Genomic DNA, 23,734 nt, shown 5'->3' on the forward strand with positions numbered 1-23,734 from the left:
ATGTACTGAATCGGAGGAAAAAAATGCTATTTGTTAACAATTAGTTTAGCTTAATTTTTTTATATGTTTATACATGAGCTACATTTTCGAATCCTTAGTAATTCAGGATCTACTACCTAATGAAACCTAGTAGGCATGGGGTTAAGAGAATCTGCAAACAGAGATGAAAATGATCAGAGTTGTAGTTGTCATTTGTCATCAAGTGGCCATAGAGACCCAAGGGGCCACCACAGGGAATGACAATGTACACACACTTTTAATTATGCAAAGATGAAGTACTTCTAAAATTATGGGGAAAATGATGATAGAACTAATGTTAAAACAGATTATTATGGAATTACATTATTTTAAAGAAATGTTAAAAGCTATCAAAAGTGAAAATTATAACAAAAATATAATACTGAGAGCTTTTCACATGAGGAGCCCTAAGTAGGAAGTCATTTATGGCCACGTAAGGGCTGCCCCCCCCAGACCCACGGCCAGCCGACCCCTGTGTTTCTCCCCACGTTTTCACTCGATAACTCTGCTCGAACGTAAGGAGAGTATGTTCCTCGTGACAGCAACGGACATGAAGGATCAGGCCTAACAATTCAACACCCTTGTCAATGAAACCGGCAGGCTATGGACGGTACTGTACTTCCTCTTTTGTTTTATTAGTAATGCCTTGGGAAATCCATCAGCTGCTGTCACGAAGACCCACATCAATTTCATGAAGGGTTTTTCCCTTGGACTCACATTCTAGGTACGCGTTTGAGTTGGACAGACTCCTGAGAGAAAAGAATGGCCCCTAAATGTCTAGCATGAGGCACTTCTAAAACTCATAAATAATGTTTTATATAGGTACGCCGCTGACGGTGAAGAATTAAGTGTGATTCTCTGTATCACTGTCTTCCAGAACTGCTCTAAAAACAGCTTGGAGCCTTGTTGGCGTAGCTCTGTGAATTTAGCGCGGGCTGCGAACCAAAGTGTCGCAGGTTCGATTCCCAGTCAGGGTACATGCCTGGGTTGCAGGCCATGACCACCAGCAACTGCACATTGATGTGTTTCTCTCTCTCTCTCTCTTTCTCTCTCTCTCTCTCTCTCCCTCTCCCCCCCTCTCTCTCTCCCTCCCTTCACTCTAAAAATAAATAAATAAAATCTTTAAAAAACTAATGAATAATGTTTAAGTAAGTAAATAAATAAAAACAGCTTGCAGTCCTTTGTTCCATACTTGTCTTCAAATGGGGTAACTTTCAACACACAGCCTTGAAAATGAGCACACCAGACTGGAATCCGGATGGAGAACTCTGAGAAACTTTCGGGACCCCATCTCAGCAGCCCTGGCTAAGAGCACACCATCCCTCCCTCAATGAATGGGTCTGTTCTTTCCTGGGAGAGGAAGAAAAGGGCTTTTTGACTCTCCATTGTGCAATACATGACTACAGAACTGTGTTTAATTATTATTTTTTTTAAAAAGGAATAAAAGGCCTATTCGGATTTTTATTCTGGCAGGGCAGAGACTTCACAGCGGTGCTGAGCTCCCTCCCGGGCCTGCCCAGGCGTCTTCGGCCAGAAACTCGCCCAAGCGTAGAAGTGCACATGCTTAAATCCAGCATATTCTGGATGTAAGCGAACTTGTTTCTTGAGGAAAATATTTTTCATTTAATCTAATCAGATGCATCCTTCATAGCAAGATTTTATTTTAAAACTCATGCGGTTGTGGCTCCCTGTCTAGGGTTCTGGCTGAAAGTAAACTTAAAAAAATAGTTTCCAAATATTATGGCTTATTAGAAAGGTATGAGCACCAGGTTTCAAAATACAGGTTACAAGGTGGCTTTTAGACACATTCAGAAATGCTAGAGCTGTAAAATCGAGCAGTTTCAAAGCATGAGTCAGAATTACTGCTGTGCCCAACAGCAAAGAAAGTCAACTTTTCAAGCTACCACGTGTTGGGAGGAGAAGCCCAAACGGGGTCGCCTGTGCCAGGCCCACAGCACCGAACCAAGGCTTCACGCCGAACCTACCTGCAGTTTCCACCTTCCCCAGCAATATAACCTGACCCAGTCAGCCTGGAATTTTCCGGGGAGCACCTGTGAGGTCATCTGCCACACAGGCTCTCCACAGGACGATGAGGTCATCCGCTCACTCTGACCCCTTCCCCCTCCTCTCTGTAAAGGCCTTCCATTTTGTACCGGTCTTGGAACTCCTTTCTATTTGACGGATGGGATGCTGCCGGATTCATAAGTTGTTCAACACAGCCAATTAAACCTTTAAACGCACTTGGTTGAATTTTTGTTATTTAACACACAGGACTATGCAATGCTTTTTACTTGATAATTTACCCTGTCTATGCAATTTTGATGAGTAAGTGATGACTCATAAATACAGAAGACAGTTGTCACACTAAATTTTATTCCTCCGAGGGGACAATTTAGTAAATGCTAGATGACTCTCCACTTTTAACAGAGACATAACTTTGGACTCAAGGATGAAACTAGCCATTTCTTACTTAAATGCTCCAATTCATTCTAGGCATATGAGCTGGAGCAATCTCGGGACTCGGGTTTTACAGACAAAAATTCTTGCTCCTCTTCCCCAGAGGGGAGGAAAAAAGCTAGAACACCTGAGCAGTTAATCTGGATGCTGACAAGGCGAGGGGCACTCTATCCCTTGAAGTGGGCTGCATAACTGCTACTCCTGAGAGCGGGTGAGAGAGTCGGGCTGGGAGGAGTCATCCCGCAACTTGACTCAGCTAGTGGCAAAAAGCTCACAGCTGTTGCTCACCCCCATGGGTTCTAGAAGACTGCCTGTTAACCCTCTGCTGTGCCCACGACGAGTCAGCTCAAGGGAAGGCAAAGCAGATCTGCAGCCCTCTCTCCACCACTGGATAGCCAGCCCCGCTTCCTATGACGGACGCCCTGCTAGAGGCAGGGGGGTTCTGGCCAAGGCTGTCAGAAAATCCCAGAGTTCTCAGACATAATTTTCAAAATTGTTAGTTCCCATGAAAACCCCCTGTGTTTTCTGTAAATGGGCACTGAACAATTAAACAAGATTTCTGATGAGAACAGCTCCTTCATCTGGGTTATAATGTACAATTAAAGAACTAGGTAACACAGTTTTGAATGATTGGTGCCTATGTAAGTCAAGTCATTTTTCTAGTTTACACTTAGAAAAACCTGGCCTAACTAAAAATGACTCTGTTTTTAAAAGGTGAGGTGCACAGTCTTTCCTTTGTCAACAGAGGATTTTATTCAGTGCTCTGCCCCAGTCACATGCAGAAATGAAGAGCTATTACACTGTGGATCAGGTTTCGTCTCAATACTAGGAATGCGTCATAAAAGACGTTAATTTGGTTAGGCAGACAGGCAGCTCTGCATAAATCCTGTTCACAGATTGTAGAATCAGTGCTTACTGGTTGCTAAAAAAATATGCATCAAGCACAAGCACATCTCAAAATTTATCCACCGAGAACCACATGTGCACAAAAATGAATTTTCCAGGTACAAAAGTCAGTATGTGAAGGGCATATGATTAAAATTACCCCATTTTTACTGCTGATGACGATACCAGAAATTAGATGCTGGCTTTGCTGTCATGTTGTTCAGTGTCACACACATGAACACCATGAAAACCCTTTGAATATCCAGAAAAACTCCATATGCATAAACATACACATATACTGTCCTCCTGCTCCGTTTTGAAGGAAATACTTTAAGCTTAGCTTAGCTGACAAGGGCAAATTTTCCCAGAGAGTAATAACAGCCTGTGAAATAACAAGCCACTAGATGCAGAGAAAGAAGGGAGGCATTCCTTCCCCCGCCCCCAGCTTTATTGAGACACAATTTATGTAAAACATTGTATAAGTTTGAGGTGAACAATGTGATGACCTGACATACATATATATTGCAAAATGTTTGCCTTAACAAGGTTAGTCAACACATCCTTCACCTCACATAGTTACCATTCTGTTGTCACGGTGAGAATATTAAACATGCACTCTGTGAGCAACTCACAAGTATATTAATACTGTATTGTGAGCTACAGTCACCATGCCATACATTAGGTCCCTAAATGCATCCCCTTTTAACTGAAGTCTGTGCCCTTTGACCAACCCCTCCTCGTAGCCCCCACCCCCCAGGCCCTGGCAGCTGCCCACCCACTGTTTTCATGAGTTCAGCTTCTTTAAGCTACACACGCGAGATCATATTGTATTCTGGCTCTCTCTGTCTGACCTATGTCACTGAGGATGATACCCTCACAGTCCCTCCATGCTGTCACCAATGGCATATTTCCCTCCTTTTTAACAGCTGCATAGTATTCCGTTGTGTATATGTACCAACTGCCTTCATCCACTTATCTGCCAACAGGCTCCTAGGTTGCTTCTACATGAACAACACCACCGTGAGTAGGAGGGTGCAGGTCTCTGTTCAATCCTGTTTTCATTTTCTTTAGATACACACCCAGAAATGGAACGGCCAGACTATATAGCATACAGTTCCATTTTTAATTTCTTGAGGAACCTCCATGCTGTGTTCCACAGGGGTGGCGCTAGCTGACATTCCCACCAACAGTGCACAAGGGCTCCCTTTTTGAGGCGTTTCTTCTTAATGTAAAAACTTTACAATGGCTGTATGCAGGGAGAATGCTCTCGTTTGATTCACCTTTTTAACAGTGCCTTTCATGGCCCTTAAATGAGCCAACTAGAGCCCCACAAAGGGAAGGTCTGCCTCACTCTGAGACTGAACACAAACTACCCGCACGGTGCCAGAGAGTTCAAACTAACCCTAGTGCGCTACCCTGGGAACCCGGGCCGTGCAGGCCGGTGGCGGTGGGAGTTGATTTCTAACTAAGGCCAAGTGAGAGGGAGGCTTCTGAGCTCAGCACCTGAGACCCTGGAAGTGGAAAGACCCTGATCCCACACACCTCACAGGAGCAAGACTGTGCCTCCCTCCACCTCCAAGAACCTCTTCTCCACCACTGTTACCCATCACATGTTTTCAGTGTTAAAAACACAAGCACTACCCAGTACTAGAGGCCAAGAATCACTGTAAACAGCATACCAAATCATCACCAAAGGAATTTGAGGAATAAATATTTTAAGTTCACATCTTCAGTGGGATGAATAGATTAGGAGTGCAAATGGTACAAGGGAAACTGCAGTGAAAAATATCAGAAAGTATCCCCTCCACTTCAGACACCAATCCCAAGTCCAGCTGTCACCTGTGCTTCTGACTCATCAGCTACAGACTGCAGGCTCCGGACAATGCCCTCTGTGGGGTTTGATTAATTTGCTGCAGCCGCTCAGAGAATGCAGAGCAACGGTAAACTTACTAGGTTGCCAATTTATCACAAAGGATGTAGCTCAGGGACAGCCACACGGAAGAGATGCACAGGACAAGGTACGGGGGGAGGGCACAGAGACCCAGCGGTCCCTCCACATGTCCACCAGCCCACAAGCCCTCCAAACCCTGTCCTTCTGGGGTTTTACGGAGGCTTCATTACACAGGTGCGGTTGATGACATCACGGGTGACTGGTTGGCTCTCCAGCCCCTCTCCCCTCCCCAGAGGTCAGGAGCAGGGACAGGAAGTCTGGTCCCTCTAATCACATGGTTGGCTGCCCCGACAACCAGCCCCAGGGCCCTTAGGTGCACACAGACTGGAACACTGGACCCCAGGAAAGACCTCGAGACAAATGAGCAGCCTTGCTGGTTCCTCCCCTGGGCTGTGCCCTCCCTCCCACGCATCCTTCCGCCTCCCTGAGAACCACTGGGGGGGCCGATGGTCCTCCTTATCTCCAACGTCTCCCTCTGTGTCGGAGTCTCCTGGCAAGTTCACCTATTTACGTTCCATCCATGGAAATCTGGGACCCAAATGGAAGAACAAGCAGGCAAAAGCCAGCTGGTCATGAAATTACCCTTTCGTAAGCATTTAATACCTGAAATAAGCATTATTTCCAAGAGCACAGCTTTTCAAGGTACATTATATAAAATACCAAGTTGTGTTTTTTCATAGGAATTTAGAGGCACTATTTAGTCCTCCTTTTCGTGTATTCATCTCATGCTGGCCACTTGGATACAAACAGAGCACCCCAAGCACCTCTCTCTAAGTAATACGAGAATTTTTTAAAGGCAGAATTTAAAAAAATAAGTGGCCAGCATGAGATGGCCACTCATTTTACTGGAATATTATCGTTACACTTTCCTCATTTTTTCCACTTCCCAAAAGCACAGCTGGCGAAGGGAATTACGTTCCCCTTGTCGACTCCCCACTCTTTCCTCTCCCGTTTGGAAGCCCCGCATTCATCTCACGGGAGGCGACCCGAAAAGGGGACATGACTCGTCTGTGGCGGGGCGAGGGTCTCGGGCGGGGTCAGTCAGCACCTGCCGCGCCCTCGCCCCCAGCAACCTGGCACCCGCGCCTCCCACCCCAGAGTCCTCTGAACTGACACAGCATGGTCAACCCGGGAACGTTCGGGCAGAGTTTCAGGACTGGGGTGCCCGGTTCTCCCCCAGCAGCGCTGCTCACTCCCCGGAACGAGGTCTGGAAGGAGCTCCGCATGGGAACACCTCCCGTTTCCAGTCCGCACACGCTGTGAGGCAGCACGCACGCACGTTCAGGCTGCCCGACATCCCAGCGAGACTCGCGCTGCTGCTGCTTCTTCAGTGAGTCCCGACTGCATCCTCGCCCTCGATTCGCTGGCATTTTCTTTTATTCTCCCATTCTTGTAAATGACCTTAGGATCTGGGTCCCTGTCACTGAAATATCATTTCAGAGATCCATCTTGGCGCCTCAGTGACCTTCCCCCATTAGCCACAACACAGAAAGAAAGTTTCCTACCTTTCGCTGAGGCTCCTCCACAACTGCGCACCTGCAATAAGGAGAAGTGAAAGGTGAAACTCGGGCAAGGCATTTTTCTCTGGAGGCGTCTCCCAACTTAGAAATGCTCTGACCTATTTAAAATGCGATGCCTACGTCTTTAAACTGTAACTATCCCATCACGCTCTGTATATACCTTTGACATGATAATTAATTCAGGCAATTAGTCCACAAATACTTACTGAGATACTACTGCACGCAAAACACTTGGATAGATACCACAGGAGATGGAAAACTATATACCACGTGGTCCTGCCTTGAGAACGTGACTGTCCAGTGGGCCAGCCAAATCCTGCACTCCAGTAAACACGAACCGGGGTAGAAACTATACAAGAAGACACACCACGAGCGTTCTGGGAAGGGAGGAATGTGGCCACTCGAGAAAGCGCCAACAACAGAGGTGGCATCCACAGTGAGCTCTGACTCGGTGCTGACAAGAGGAGACGTGAGACATCTTATATGCAAAAGGGGAGATTTGCCTGTTCATTCCTTGGGTGTTTTCAGCTTATACACAGGCTCAAATGAAATCAGCAGAAAAATATATACCCAGGTCTCATTTGCTTTCTTGTCCCCAGTAACTTTCTTCATTGGACTGTGCCGTATTATTATATTTTCAACTGCCAGCTTTAATGAAACGGCTAGAAGGCAGTTTAATGAAATGGCTGACTTTCCCATCAAATACAAAAGATGTTGTCTCTTGTTCTTCAGTATCCCCTATCACAGATCTAGGTGGTAAGATCTTAACATTTAACCCCAGGAATAAGTTTCTCAAAATTGCTGGCAACCTTTCATCAGATGACTAGAACTGTGCATTTGATCTGGTTCCCTCTTTGGCTTGGCTGCCAGCAAGCCCAGGGATAAATCTGCTGCTTAATTATGGTCGCCATGAGACTCCTGTCCTCCTACGAGACCTCTCGTAAGCAGTCTCACTCTCTATGTTCCTTGGAAGCTGCCTCAGACATTGTGGGGTGAGATGCACATCAAAACAAAGCACACAGACAATGCAAAAGCACTAGCGAGGTCTCAACTAACGTTGGAAAGCTGGAGAGACAACCTCCTAGAGCACCAACCCACCTTGCCACAGGACGTTTCTCTGACAACCACGGGGCCAGGGGTGGAGAAAGGAGACAACAGTTTGGGGGTTTGTTTTGTTATTACTGAAAACACGAGCACAGTCGCTGGCTAAGTGGACAGGGCATGTAGAATATAAGGACAGTCACACTGCAATCACAGAGCACAGACCATGCTGGGGCTGCACAGGGCTGAGGGGCAGTGCGATGAAGAGGCTGAGCAGGAAGACACTTGAACTGAGCACCAAGAGCTGGTTCAACAGTAGCAAGGGACGGGAGCCTGGGCAGAGGGGTCCTCTGAGGACTGACCTGCAGCCTCTGCAGGGGTTGAGATGCTGTATTTCCAAAGGCTAAGTAAGGTCAAAGATGAGGCCACACTAGTGGGTGACTGAATACAGGTTGTCACTCAAGCCATCAGGGTACAAGCTGGAATGACAGAGAATAGACAGGGCATGAAGGACTACAGTTGCTAGGCCACAGCTCCTGGTGCGCCCATGTGCAGTAGCAATCAGCACGAGGCACAAATGGGTAGTGTCGATTTCACGACAGGAAAGGCACCGAGAGACAGCGGGTAAAAATGCTACGCAGGTGGCCATGTGGAGCCCTGCGAGCCCAGAGAGCATCTTAACATAGAGCTGGGGAAGACATTGTGGTTCTTCGCAATGAGGGAGAAGGGGAAGGTGGTCAAGGGTGCAGAAGTTGTTTTCCACGCTGCAGAAGAGCTCCCGAGAGCCCCGACGAAGCAGTGAATGCAGGGAGCACACCTTCGAAGGTGCACCGCTGTAAGAGTGAGACAGGAACCCATGGCGGCTGGAGGTTGCCCATGGTGGCAACTCGTAACAGAGACATGGACTCCTGTGGGTTTCAGGAAGATTCATTCACAAGAAGGATCTCTACACTTGGCTTGCCTACTTCATGGTAAGCATCTAAGATGGTGTTAAAAATAGTAACAGAGGGAGAGGAAGATTACAATTAAAATCTTAACAATGGAAGTTTAGTATCTTTAGCCAAAAATGTGGTGAGGCATGGGAAAGTCAAGAGCTGGGGGGGCAACAGAAGAGCCCCGTGAGCCCTGATGACTGGGTCGTCCTTTCCGAGTCACTGCGGCTGTCGGCCAAGGAGCCTAATGAGCACGGCTGGCAGTTCTGACCGAAGCCATGGCATTACCAGAACTGCATCTGGATCTAATTTGAAGCCGATCCGATCCTGTGCCTCCCAGAGACCAATTCATCACGGCCAGGGCTGAGAGGCTGAGCAGTCAGGCTCCTGCCAGCTACTTACAGGCTCCAGACGGGCCTTTGTCCTGAAAGATTTTACAGAAAGCAGGAAGCAGGCACCAGTGTTTCTTCAGTCAGAGACTGGAGTGCTGGGAAAGCACCATAATTAATCCCACTTCTCCTCTTTTTCTTTTGTTCAGCAAAAATGCCATACTCAGAGTAGTGTCGGTGAAAACCCTGAGAGAAAGACTGGTCAGGGACAAATGTCTGTCCTACAGGGCACAGCACGAGAGCTCCACTTGGACGGAGAGCACGGGGGTGTGTCCAAAAAAGCCCAGTGCCTACAACCGGCCCCAGCACAGAGAGGCGCTCACAGACTGACTGACGAGGGGCAAGCCCACATCGCTCCCATCACGTGGCAGTGCTGAACAGAGCAGACTGCTACTGTGCCCCAGGCACTCCTGTTCTACCCTCTTATTCAACCCTTACCCAGCCCTGCAGGATGGGTTGGTTTCTCCCATTTCACGGGACAAGGAGGTTCACAGAGTGGAGAAGGCTGAATAATGGCTCCCAAAGACATCAGGTTTTAGCCCCTGGAAACGGTAAAACATCACCTTTATGGAAAAAGGGACTGACCTGGTGTGATTAAGCTAAGGGTCATGAGGTGGAGATTATCCTTTGCAGAGAGGCCCTGAATGCAATCACAAGTGTCCTTGTAAGAGAGAAAGTTGACTCAGACAGGAGCAGGTGATACAGCCATGGAGGCAGAGACGGGAGTGATGTGGCTACGAGCCAAGGACACCAGCAATCCCAGCTAGAAAAGGAAGGAGTTAGACCCCTCCCTAGAGCCTCCAGAGGGAACACAGACTTGCTGACACCTTGACTTTGGCCCAGTGACACTGATTTTGGACTAGGGGCCTCCAGAACCGTGAGAGAAGTGGTTTCTGTTGTTTGGAGCCACCACGTTTGCAGCAGTTTTTATAGCGGCCGTGGGACACTAATTCAGCCTGTGATGGAGTTTCTCCACAGCTCGGAAATGGAGACAATGAGCTCAAGAACTAGACACTTTAGGCTAGTATTGCCCCAACTCTGCCACCTTAATTTTTTTTAAAGGACTGAATCTTCACAAGGCAGACATTCCTTGCAATTTGTGATTATGCAAGTTTCCTATTGGCCAGAGCATGAAGCCATCGAGTCAGTGCTGAAAATGATCTCTGTGTAGTGGGCCAGGAGTGAGAAAAGGACAGGTATGAGGTCTTCCAACCTCATCCTCGGCCTTGCACACTCATCTGTTCCTTGTTCCACCGCTGAAAATACGGAGATGCTCAGCTTGCTCTGTGAGTCAACTTCCTCTACTGAGCTAAAATGACTATGGATAAAATTTGTCAGTGGCTATTTCTACAAAGATTTCCATGAGAGAGGTTCCGGAGGGTGAAAATGTTACAGTCTGCCTGAGAAAAACAGGCTGCCCTCTGCCAGTCATGAGTCAAGGCAGAAACACGGGAACAGCCGCGCACTGACCCTGCTGGCCCGGGCACAAAACCCCCAGCATTGCGGTGCTCCACCTTGGGAGGGCGGCCTGCGCACACCTGGGGTGGACAGAGAACATCAGGGCGGGGCCTGTCAGGCTTTAACATTAGGAGTCTGTCTCTGACACAGAAAGGGAGGTCAGGGGAGGAGAGAGGAGGAGGAAGGGAGAGAGGGAAGAACATGTGCAAGAATATCATCCAAATCTACAGATTCGTGAAAAGCAATCACTGGACAAAAGCACTCCCAGAACACTAGAATGGAGAAATTACCTTCAAACCTCAAAACATACCAACATAAACAATCTTTTTAAAAATGATTTACATTTTTCAGAAATGTAAATGATTTTGTTTAAGATCCATAAAGACTCAAAACATAGACTGAAGTCCACCACAGGACATCATGATGGTAAATGTGTCATAGCTTTTACCCCTGGTCTCAGTGCTGGCGTCGGGAGAGGCATGACCCTCACAAAGAGGCCTTGGTGCTCCTGCCAGCGCTAGACCTCTGGGCAGGTCTTACGTGCATCTGTCTACGTGTACCCCACCGAAAACACCCCTCCATCTGGCGCTATGCTTAGTGACATCAAATGCCTCACTGTAACGTTCTCTTAGCTACTTTTAATCAAATCAATCCTATCACAGTTATGTGCACAGGGCCCCATTATTCCAAGGAGGAATTTTTGCCCAGTCCCAAAACGACCGCAAACATTGGTAGAAGAAGACCCTCTGAGTGTAGAAAAGCTTGACTCAGATTTATGATATAGATCAATTAGTCAGAAAACACCTTCAGAAACATTTTTAAATAATTTCTCACTTTTAAACTTAATGTTTAAAATTAACTCATTTTTGTCATCAACTAATTAAAACTAATTTAAGCATTAAATTGTTTTTAAGCACTGAATTATTTCTGTTCATTGAAGGAGAAAAAATACATTACGTAAACCAGTCCATTTTCTAGTGGCCCATTTTCTACTTGGAGGATGTAATAAATATTTAACTGTTATCCTCACTGCAGCCTACTTAAATATCAAAATGGTATTTAAAATAATAGTGCTTCAAGCTAAAAGAGAAAACCAATGCATACAAACCTCTTGCCTGAGAGCAGTAACTATGACAAGGGACAGCATCAATTAAATAACAAATATTAATCAACAGTAAATAAATATTTAATCAACGGTAAAAATAGCAAGGTCAATGCCTATGTCACCTGGCTTCTTGCTCCTTTTCAAAGGACCTGTTGGTTCAGATGCCTACACAAAGATCGGACATTCAGGCTCTAAAAAATTAAATATCATAACAATGAACTCTCAGTTTTCTTACCTCTCTTTCTGGATAGGACCATATCCTTTATGATCTGCATAATAACACGCCCAAGAATCGTGATGGCAACCAGGTGGTACACTCTCCATGGAGTCAATGCAAGGAACCTATTGGAGCAAAAACAGACAAATCACTGCAGCTTCAGGATTTGTTTCTTTAAAAAATTAGGTTTAGTTTCTGCCACCTTCAACAATGATTTCACTCTTCAAATCACCCCACTGTGACCACGCAGAAGTTATTTAATAGGCATCAAAGTCAACAAAGTAAAAGCGCTTGGGCCGCGTGTGCTTCTGTGCCAGGCTTTCTCCTCCAGCCTCTAACTTGGGCAGAGGACCCGCTCTCTTGAACCTGGCCCGAATCTCAATCTGCTGACAGACGGAGAATGGGATGGACCTGAAACAGAGTTACGGTGGGCTGGAAAGGCAGAGCTGCGGGGGTTTCCAGCACACACAGAGAAGCTACAGTAGATGCCTCGCCCTCTGTTTTATGGTTTTCTTTTATGCCATATTCATTTCTTTAACTAGTACACCCTGTCCACCAAGCTCTTAAAAGTAGCAGTTATTAAGGACCCAATTTGCTAACCCTTTCTCTCTAAGATCACTACCCTTTTGTCGATCTGCCCACCTCCTCTCCAGAAACAAAGAATCTTTTATCATGCACAGCACACAACCACTGCAGTACTTAAAAAAAGAAAGTCACAAGGAGCTTCAGGGTTTCCCTTAGAGGATGAAGCCCATTTCACAGTGGTAATTGCCCAAGCTGCCAATAATATTAACATTGATGTAATCATAATTCATAGGCAAATTAACTTAACAAATATGTCACTTAATGCTAACTACAAGGCATAACAGAGAATATAGAGAATTAAAGAACACATGAACACTGTCTTCTAGAAACTAGAAGACATCATCATCTTCGTCATCTGAGAAAGTAATAGAGACTGAGCTAACAAAGTCCAATGCGGTGCATCTTGGGTCCTGTGATAGAACGTGAACCAAGAGCAGAGGGAAGCAAAGAAGAAACAATTAAGTCAGAAAAAACGTTCTAGAAGTGGCACCTGAACTTTGGAAGGATAAATGCAGTTTAGAGGAAAACAGAGGCTGTTCCAACTGCAGGATGAAACATGAACAGAATACCAGAGTCAGGGCATGCCGAGTGTCCGGGATGGCCCCAGCAGAAGGAGAAGGGTAAAAGAGAGAGTGGGGAGATCAAGGAGACAGGCTGGGGGCTGACTGAGGCAGGCCCTTGAATGATATGTTAGGGCTTTTGGTCTTAATACCAGCAACAGGGAGGAAGCCAAACGTATAGAGTAGGAAAATGAAATGATAAGTGATTTAGGAAAATGTGGGGTGGCGTGGGGCGTGCACAGCAGAGAGCACGAGATGAAATACAGAAGTATGGGCTCTTGGGCATTAACTACAAGGTCATGTTTGGTGAGAAGCGGTCAACGGGAGACACTGGTGGAGTTGTGGGTAAAGTCCTTTCCCAGAAGGTGGGCCAGCCAAGTTCTAGCTTTGGTTCTAACATTAACCATGTGAGCGACCTGGGACAGGAAAATGAGTGGTCAGTGATTCTCAAATACTGGTCTGCAACTGCGGCCAGGTGGACTGCCTGGGAAGCTACTTAACACACAGATTCCCAGAGCCCAGGCTCTTCCTCTAGGTCCTCTGAAGCAAGTGGTCTAACTCCGAGTAGTTACATTCGATAAATATTTATTTGTGGATTGCCTACTGGGCCAGGCACTGTGCTACCAACATGGAATTAACGGTGAACAAGAGCACAGTGGGAAGGAGCAGGTGTAAAAGATAACCCACAATGCAAACACCTGTGTCTTCAGTAATTTTATTTTTCCTCCACTAAAACAACTGCTGCTTACTCTGTGTTCCCTTTTTTTTTTTTTAACTCCAATGTTCGTTTTAATCCAGGTTGTTTTCTGGTATTTATTTTCTTTCTTAGCCTACCTCCTCCCTATCAGTTTATCATTAATCCTTGCTAACTGTGTGTGTGCCAGGCTCTGTGGGGGTTCCCCACCTCATACTGAAGTGGCAGCTTTCAAAATTTTTGATGGTGACCCACAGTCAGAAATTCACTTGCATGTAAATATATACAAAAAATAGTCTCAAAAAATAATATTTATCCTTACAATCTGTAATGCCTTCTGATACTTTCCCTTGAGTTCTATTACATTGTGGACTGTGACTCGGGGCCCACAAATGAGCTGTCGCTCACAGTCTGAGTCACTCTGTATCAGAGGGTCTGCCAACATCTGACCAGTGTGTCTCATTTGAATGGCCTTCTTTGTAGATTCAGGCAAAGCCCTAGAAGAGAAAGTTCCCACAAGTGTAAAGGTCTTTAGATCTGGCTAGGAAACCTTAGAAATATTTTTCTAAAAAATCAAAGAAATGCAAAACCAACGGAAGCACTGAAGGTCACTACTTATTCTCTTAGTGGAAGTTACAATCTTCCAGGAATACAAAAATTAGGTAATGACAGGGCTTCAGCCCACAGCTCTGGCTCCCAGAAGACCTAATTTGAAGACACAGCCATGGAAACTCCAAAGAGCACTGGGGATGTGATGCCCCTGTGTGTCCAGGTGACACCTCGGCCAAGGGTCTCATTGGTCCTTAGGAATCCTCATCCAGATGAGAAGACAACCCCAACAATGGCTTGGGATGGTCAAGCCAAAGTGAACCCCAAGAATTAAGTATAGAAATTTCTAAAACATGAAACACAAATATTAATAATTTGAACTTAGAAAAACTTACACATATTTGGTGTTTTAATTATTTATACTAAGATGATCCACCTTACGGTTCCAACTTAAAATATGTAGTTGTATAATTTAGACTTGGGATTTGAAATTAAAATCTTAGGAATGCTCTGAGTTTAATTTATTCTTTTTATAGAAATTGCTTAATACTTGGGAAGGCTTGGGTTGCTAGACAAAGTTGTAGGTTAAAAACTCCTACTTCGGTAAATTTCAAACATACACAAAAAGAGAGACCCCAAGGTGTAATAAACCAAGCTCCAACTATTTGCCATTTATGGCTAATTTGTTTTTTCTAAATTCCCATCCACTAAGCTCTGCCCCCACCTCACCCCAAAATTATTTGAAGCAAATCGCAAATATCGTATAATTTAATTTGTAAATATTGCCATTTATCTTCCCCCCAAAAAGAACTTCTAAAACTAACAACACCACTATCGTACTGTAAAACTGTTTTACTTCTTTAATGTCGTCAGGTACCCTGTGAAGGCTCCCCTTTCCCCATCTCCTTCCACACGCCCCACGCCCACATGCGCACACACATGCGCACACACACACACACACGCACTCTGCAACACTGCCATAGACAGGATCCGAGGAAGTCACACCCCGAGTCTGTGCGGTGTGTGTCTTAAGTTTCCTGTAATTTGCAGGTCTCCTGCCATCTACCTCTCTCTCCTCTCCTCTCTCTCTTTTTGGCTTGAATATGTTTGCAGAAAAAACAGACTCAATTCTCCAGTAAAGTTTTCCACTGTCTAAGAATCCTGCACTGTTATTCTTGTGATTGAGTTTAAATATTTTCCTCTGTCCCTTCTGCAGGCTGTAAAAATTGGTAGCTGGATCTAGAGCCGTGGCCAGATTTACGTCCCACTTTTTCTTTCCTATACAACGACAAGACAGGTGGTGGTGTGTATTTCCATCAGGAGGCACATACTGTCTGGGTGTCTGGTGTTGATATTTTTGTGACATTAGCAGTCTTTCCCAGGAGACACCCAGGCGACACCCCTCATTCGTGCTGCAGGTGTTAGCCAGTCACATCCACACAGAGAAACTTCCCCTCGGTGGTTGGTGTTCGATCCCTGGGAGACAGGGGTCTCACAGGAGAGGCAGGATCAATAGTTGCTTCTTTCTCTTAATTGACCAGCTTTCAATATAATGAAGCAGTTCTTTAGTGTCCCCTAAAGGTTACAAAGCTGGTTTGATTCATTCCTCTTGGGTTTTTGGTGTCATTACCAACATATCCGATGTGCTTTGGCCGGCTGCAGTGCTGTCCCTATTGACCCTCGGGTGTCCCATCCTGGCTGGTGGGAACCTCCTCGGGTTTGCTCTTGAGCCTCTTTGGTACCTACCCCCTTAGTAATCTTTGAAGGTGACGTACTTCAAGTGAACACAGAAAATACAGATTTTACAAATTCATTTTAAATGTTTAGAGGAGTATGACTAAACTTTGTAATAAAACCAATCACCCACCAAAGACTATCTTCGGAATGGTTGTTAAAACCTGCTTGATTTAGTAAACAAAATAGATTATGCCAGCTAAAATGGAATGCTGAAAGAAAAAATATGGGTTTTGAATATATGATCTTACTAAATCAAAATTTATTTTTAAGAAAGTGAAATTGTTTCCAACCAGTCTTTTCTTTGTATGAAAACTGTCCTATAGGACATCAAATGTGCCCCTGGCTGCCGGCCCTCCGAGCTCTGACGCCGGCCCTCTGCGGCGCCGCCTGGACAGACACAGCAGCCCTCTGGTCCATGAGCCCCTCCGTCAGCATCACCCGCCTCTCCTGAAATACGCCTCCCATCAGGAAGCTCGGCCTGCCTTGCAGCACCCGTTTCCTGCAGTCTCCCACTGTTACTGGTGATTCTGTTTTCATCCCACAGCGAGGGTCAGAGGCTGGACTGGCTGCGGGGAACACACAGATGACCGGATCTCAGCCTGCCCCCCCACCGAGCCGGAAGCAGACAGGTAAACAACTGTGTTTAACCTCAGTACGATTCAAAATGCTGTGGGAACAAAGAGAGCTGACAAGCATATAAGGAAGTCAGAGAAAATGCTCGAGAGAGGGTGGTGTTTAAGCTTTGACTTCCCAGAGAAGCCGGACTTGGCCAGGTGGAAAGAGACAAATGTGTTCCAAGCTGGGGAACAGCATAAGCAGAGGGAACTGCATGAGCTCAAGGAGGCTGGAACGCGAGAGTGAGAAAGCTCTCCACGGCACATCACCTCCTTCCACCTACTGGTGCTGGTTCTGCCTCCCAGAACTGAACTGTGGCTGAATGATAAAGCTGATATCTGGTGCCAGCACTATTCTAAGAACTTCACATGTGTCCCCTCATTTAATCCTTACAACAATCCCATGAGGAAGGACCTACCATTATCCCCATTTTACAGGTGAGCAAACAGAGGTCAGGAAACCCGCCCAAGGCCCCAGGACCAGGAAGAGGCGGGGCCAGGTGTGAACCTAGACCAGCCCTCTTACCACCCTGCTGGATCTCTCCCAGTCGCCAGTTTCTGCCTCTCCGTCTGCCTGTTATCACAGGAAAATAGCTGGAAGGACTGTCACTAATTTGTGGGAGTGTGTCTACTCGGTGTGCCAAACTGACTTGAGATATTCCAGGGATACTCCTCAAAGACACCGAGCAGTCCCCAGCAGGGTTGCAGAAACTTCTTGAAGTGTTGTCTTCCTCAGGACAAATGTGCTGGTTCCTTTACTCTTCCTGAGGTGCCCCACCCCTCCTCTGGCCGGGGTCCAGGTGGTGACCTCTCCTACCAAATGCTCCCGCAGGGCCCTCTGCTCCCTACAGAGTGCGGAAACCAGGAGGAACCTTAAACCCCTTTGCTCTGGACTCCATAGCTCTACTTATACAGGTATTTTGTAGTTAACAGACTTTATTTTCTTTAGGACAGTTTTAGGTTTATAGAAAAAATTAAGCAGACAGTCCTGAAATTTCCCAAATCTCCTTTCCCTGCGAAGTTCCCCTTAGTATTCCCATGTTCATCAGTGATAGAACTGTTGTAATGATGATCCCATATCAATACAACTAAAGCCCACAGTTCCCATTAGGGTTGACTCTTTCTGCTGTAAATTCTGTGGGTTTTGACAAACGCATAAGGTCACGTATGCACTAGCATAGCATCACACCAAGGATTTTCACTGCTCTCAAAATCCCCTGAGCTCTGCTCTGCTTATCCCTCCTCCTGGCCCCCACACCTGGAGACCGCTGGTGTTTTCACCCTCCCCAAAGCTTTGCCTTTTCCAAATGTCATACACTGGGAATCACACAGTATGGAGCCTTTTCAGGCTGGCTTCTTTCACTGAGCAGTATTTAAGTTTCCTCCCTGTTGCTTCATGGTTTGATGGCTCGTTTCTTTTTATTATCGAAGAGTATTCTATGTATGATGTACACAGTTTGTCCATTCACCGGACATCTGGGTTGCTTCCTTTTGTCAATTATGAATAAAACTGCTCTAAAAATTTGTGTGCAGCATTTTTTGTGGCCATGAGTTTTCCAATAATTTGAGCACAATCTTTTATTTTTAAATAGCTCAATCAGCATGCTGGCTTATTCTGAATTTACAGGAAGTTAAAACCCCCAAGGATTCTATTTTTCAGATGCAATTTTTGAATCTAAGTATGTCCTATTAAATTTGTTCTTGTTTGACACGGCCCATCATTCAAACCTTCAGACCTTAATGGTGGCATCAATCACATCTGTTGTCTTGTCCCACGCCGCAACACTGACACGCTGGTACTGCGTGTCATGAGTCTTCGCCCATCAGTATTGCGGTCATATCAGTCCCCACTAGCAACTGCTCCCAGAGGGCCCGAGGTTCACGGATTGGCACTTCATGAATACAGCAGACCATGCAGTTTGCCACTATATTCTTGTCTATGCATCACCTTGTCCACAAAGACATAAGAGAGTTTCTTTCACCCCTTGCTGAACACAACTACATTCCTAAGGTCTACGTGTCTGTAAGTGTTGACCTGCCCGGCCACTGCTGAGAATTACTTTGAGGTATGGAGCAGTTCTCAGTAGAAGAACTAAATACCAATAGAACCTGTCAAAAGGTGTCACACGGCACAGCCTGATCTGAACTCTGGGGTGACCTTGCTACCTGCCCACAGAATCCATAGAAATTTGCAGTGAGCACCTTATCTGTGGAGGAATTTGAAGAAAAGATGGCCACCTATAGTGGTCAGAGGATTCTGGGATGCTGCAGAATAATTATTAACAGATGGCTATGGTGAAAACACAGGATGCCCAAGATGCCACGAGAAGCACAGTGATGGGAAACTTTGAAGGGAGGGGTGTATGGAGAGGCACCGTTTTCAGGGGGTTCCACAATTTCTGAGGTCCACTGAAGAGTGAAAATGCAGACACCTTGCTGGGGGTGGGGAAGTTAACACCCCCATCCCACCAGTCCACAGCCCCAGCCCATGACAAATGGGAGATCCCCAAGATAACTGGAACCTGCATTCCGGGGACATTTGGGCCCTCAATCCAGGGTGGGTTCGAGGCCCCTCCCCAGTCGCCACTCCATGCACCAAGGTGCTGCCAGCCAGAACAAAGGAGGTAACCACCTTATCCTGCAGTCACAGGGCACGTGCCCCAGGAAAACCTTCCTCACACCTGTGCTCAGGCCCCAGGGAGGGGCAGATGGCCACAGTGGAACACGGCTCCCTCCCACCTGCTGCACCAGTGCACCTCGACTACTGCCCTGGGCAGTCAATGCAAGGCAGGGTGGGGAGGGGACAGCTGGGCAGAACTGGCACCAAGAGGCAGGGAAGGAGAGGCAAGGACCCCACCCTGGGGAGATAGGACCACCTGTGAGCTGAGGCTCCACAACCTCAGCACATGCCTCACCGTCCCATCAGATTTCACTTACGAAACACAGATTCAGAGGCGAGAGTAGTGAGAATTGCAAGACGGCCACCTCAGCGCATTGATCCCCCGTGCAGGGCCCTTTGTGCACCCACTGTCCTGGTCCCACCCTCAGTGCATCTTGGAGGGAACCCCATCAGTGATCAATAAAGGCTTTTTTCCTCCTTGAAACAGTTCTTAGTTCAATTAAGAAGGCCACTGACCCTTGTCTTCATCCAAATCGGTCTGGGGACCTGCAGCTGCATCGGTGGCTTCTGACTCTGACAGCCCCCGGACGACTCCTAGCCACGCCCGTACAGCATCGCTCTGATCCGCTTTTACGTCAGACACGTGTGTCTGTTTGCTTCTTCCTGTCGTGTTTTGCTTTTCCCTCACCTTCTTCTCTTTCATTTTCTGGTTCAGCTACATTGTTTTGAATTTAAGTTGGTCTCCAAGTAGCCAGCTGCTACAGCCCACCTGGTATTGTTGGGATGGTTTATTGGACTAGTCTCTGCTCTGCTATCTGGGTCAGCTAAAAACTGAGATTCAATCCGTATGTTCGGAGACAAACGACAGCATAAGGAAAACAAGCAGAGATCCAGAAGACCCAGGGACAGCCTAGAAGACTGTAAGGGTCAACCCTCTACTAGGGTTAAAAAAAAAAAAAACAAGGAGGCTGCAGAATCCCCAAATTATGTCCATTTTGGAAAGTGCCATGATTTTAAGTAGAAAATTTTCCTACCAAATCATGGGCTTTGACTTAATAACATCAAATTAGTGTGCGTGTGCTGCTCACGAGCCATGCACATGAGCACTGGGCGCTCACTCCTTGGAGATGCTCAAAAAGGAAAGGGGCAGGCCGGGGACTAAATTACTGATCTCGGGTGACACGTCATCTCAGCTTTCCGTGCACGATCATTCAGGGCCACAGCTCTTCCTTGTCCCTTTATGGGTTTCCAAGCACTCCGTATGCACCTGGCGGAAGTCCCCCACGGTGTCCAGGCTGGCCAGAGCGCCCGGACAGGCCCTGGGCTGTGGGGACAATGTTCATGATGAAACAGGAGGCGAAGGTTGCAGAGGGGCCTTCTGTGGAACTACTCAGCGGCTAAATACAAATCTCTAAAACAAATTGGGGGTACTTGTGTATCCCTTTGACAAGGAAAACCTAACTAAATTTTTCATTACCTCATAACTAAGTGGCTCAACAGGATCCAATTTTTATAAAGCAAAGAAATGGAGCATTCACAAAAATAAAGCAAAAAAAAAACACCACCCAAAAGCCTTCTTTGGTAATGGATGGAAGTGAGTGTGCCCAGGTGTAAAAACCTGACCTCGTTTCTGGGTAAAGCACAGCCCACGTAGGACTACGAAATGAATGGCGTCAACTGCTAAAACATACATTTCTTTTGTCTTCAGAAAGAAAGTCTATAGACAAAAAGCACAGAAAACCTCCATGTTCTGATGTAGGAATTAATCTGTACTACTTGCTTTCTAAATCTTTCAAACTAGAGATCCGAAATGGAGACTCCGCTTTCATTCACCGAAACACCTCTCACCACAGGCTCCCCTATGGAGAGGCCTTTACGGGGTCGGCACTACTGGACGTCACAGCGGCTCCAATCACAAGAGAAGGGCCTCATGAGGCACAGTGGTTCACCCAGCATTACTCAAAGTCCAGACCGTCACATTTTCCTGGAAAATATCTTGTCATCTTCTTAAGAGTCAGACATACTGGCAGGCATGTCCCTCATTATTGCAAAATTCTGAATCTCAACTAAAGTTAACTTTCATTTCCCCTAGCCTTTTTATAGATCCTGCAGAAAGTGTCTGAAGATGTTGTGTGCACTAAATTACATACTTTTAAGGGGCGTGGGGGATGGGGGGGAGCTGCCAAACAAACTGTGAAGCCCTGCATTGTAAAGTGCACCCAAATTTCAGATCAGTTTACACGTACGTGTATACTGGGGAAAGGGGGATTATATTAAAAACCAACAAAATATATAGTTTTAAATAATTTGTAAAGAAGAGGTTACTCAAAAAGAAGCAAGAAAAAGTAGTGGCTCAATGAATTACAAATGGGAGATAAAACTCAGAAGGCTTTTTTTCCTAGAGAAATACTTCTTCAGTTATAATGACCAAAAAAAGTGAATCAGAGGCAAAAAAGAGAGAAATATAGAGAAAAAATGAAGGGATGAGCTTGGTTGTGCAGGCAGATGAGAAGTGTGGGAGACACCCACAGGCAGGGGAACGCTGGGCGGCAGCGACCAGGAAGCCGTGGGAGAGGGAGACAGGAGGGCTCTGGCAGGAACTGGCGGTGGTTAATCCAGTGAATGCGGGGAATGCACCCAGCTCAGCAGGGTACGGTGGAGAACCCACAAGACAGTGGGGAGGAGCCGTGGGGAGTCTGCGTTCTGGAGCCCAGAGAGCTGGAGAAGTCAAGGGCACCACTGGAGTGAAATCCAGTTCATCTGAGGTCAGGGGAAGAGGAATTCGGCCTGCTCTGTTCCTGCTGTGCATTGGAATGATGACAAAAGCCAAGGGCAAATCCAGTTGGGGGCAGCAGGACAGTGCAATGGGGTCCTCAGGCCCATTTATTATATAATATCCGCCCAACCAGGGAGCCTCGGCCTCCTATCCACGTTGGTCACTGTGTCTCAGGAGAAGAGGTCTCCGAGCCAGGAATGGGAGTCGACCTCTGCAGCCCACTCCGGCTGAGTTACCAGTAAGTTTAATAGGAACTATCAGATGCCCTCACAGAAAGGAACTAGAAAAAGAAAGAGGAAGAGATCTGACCAACATCACACACTGCAGTGTAGCAGGAGGGTAAGAAGGACAAAGGGAAGAAAGAGGGGACGGTGAAACCCAGAAGCAGAGAGGGAAAGAGAAGGAAATACACGAGGGTCAGGAAGCTGTTGTCACGAGCAGCCCGACTGGTATATTTGGGTTTTCATGCAAATAGCAATGAAATATACGGTAACGGCCCAGTGGCACCTGCCAGAGCTTGAATTTCAGCCAAATCGCAGCTGTGCCGAGAGGCCAGCTCAGCCAACGAGACAGACATGCACACCCTCCTCCCTGTGCCTCTGTGTGTTCATCTGTGAAGGGAGGCACTCATAGGTAAGACCTTCCCCAGACTGGCTGACCATCACAATTACTTGGGGCACTTTCTGAAAACACAGATCCCTGGGCCTCACTCTGCACCTGGGAAATCGGAGTCCTCGGGGGTGAAGTTCGGGAACCTCCGTGTTCACAGCCAGCTTTACCAACACTGGACTGCGACGGTCTCTCAGGCCATGCCCAGTCAAATCCTCTCTGAGTCCAAACACCGTAAACCTGGAGCCCTGCATGTAACTGACCCAAATATCGAGCTGTACTTCGGAGCCTCTTCCTTCATGAATAAATACGTGCATATACCGGGTGCAAGACACAGTGGCAGGTGCTGAAGAGTTTCTAAGAACAGCTCTGGGGGCAGGGGAAAGGGCAGGCACACACCAGTGACTTCAGTGTACCTGGCCTGGGCCAGGATCCCAAAAAGGAATCCCGCCACCCCGCAGTTCCAAACTGATGGCACTGCCACAGCTGTGGAAGATCCTCCGGTTCCTCTACCGTGTTCACTCTGAAAGACCAAGATGTGAGGAACTAGATTTCAGCCCCGGAGTGGCGTCAGCTCCACCTTGGTTCTGTTGGGCCAGGCTCTCCGGCTCATCCCTACCCTTCTCCCCTTCCTCCCCCTCCTCACGGGAAGCCCTGCTACGGCTCTGCCTCCGTAGCTCCAGCCAATCCCTTTCCAGGTGAATGACCCTAATCACACATTGTCTAAGATCCACATATAGACAGGCCTCCTGGACACACCACTCCATCAAGATCCTAGGCTCAGCAACGAGATTTCCCACAGCCCAGACCTCCCATTCCCAGTCTGAAACCATGAGGTTCCAGAACTAGGACTGAGGCTTTTACACCCTGAGCCAAGTGTGTGGACGGACCGCCAGTTCCAAGGTCTCCTTCCGTGTCAAGGTCAACAAGCCCTGCAGTTGGTCCTGTGAGCCCCACAGAGCTGAGGACCAGGTCTGTCTCCTCCAAACTCCCTGCTGCAAAGCCAGATGTCTTCTC

The 23,734-nt window shown here is 46.9% G+C and overlaps 1 protein-coding gene across 1 annotated transcript in view; it reads right to left on the reverse strand.

Moving 5' to 3' along the window:
• Positions 1–23,734, reverse strand: part of RETREG1 (reticulophagy regulator 1) — a 115,511-nt gene that overhangs the window by 72,322 nt on the left and 19,455 nt on the right. Inside the window, exons 2-3 of the mRNA XM_045847854.1 lie at positions 11,992–12,098; positions 6,817–6,847 (exon numbers count right to left, since the gene is read on the reverse strand). Coding sequence (XP_045703810.1) covers positions 6,817–6,847; positions 11,992–12,098 — 138 coding nt within the window. The remainder of the gene's footprint in view (positions 1–6,816; positions 6,848–11,991; positions 12,099–23,734) is intronic.

Source organism: Phyllostomus hastatus, unplaced genomic scaffold, assembly GCF_019186645.2.
Source record: "Phyllostomus hastatus isolate PE091 unplaced genomic scaffold, TTU_PhHast_1.1 phas_contig_58, whole genome shotgun sequence".
Classification (NCBI taxonomy): domain Eukaryota; kingdom Metazoa; phylum Chordata; class Mammalia; order Chiroptera; family Phyllostomidae; genus Phyllostomus; species Phyllostomus hastatus.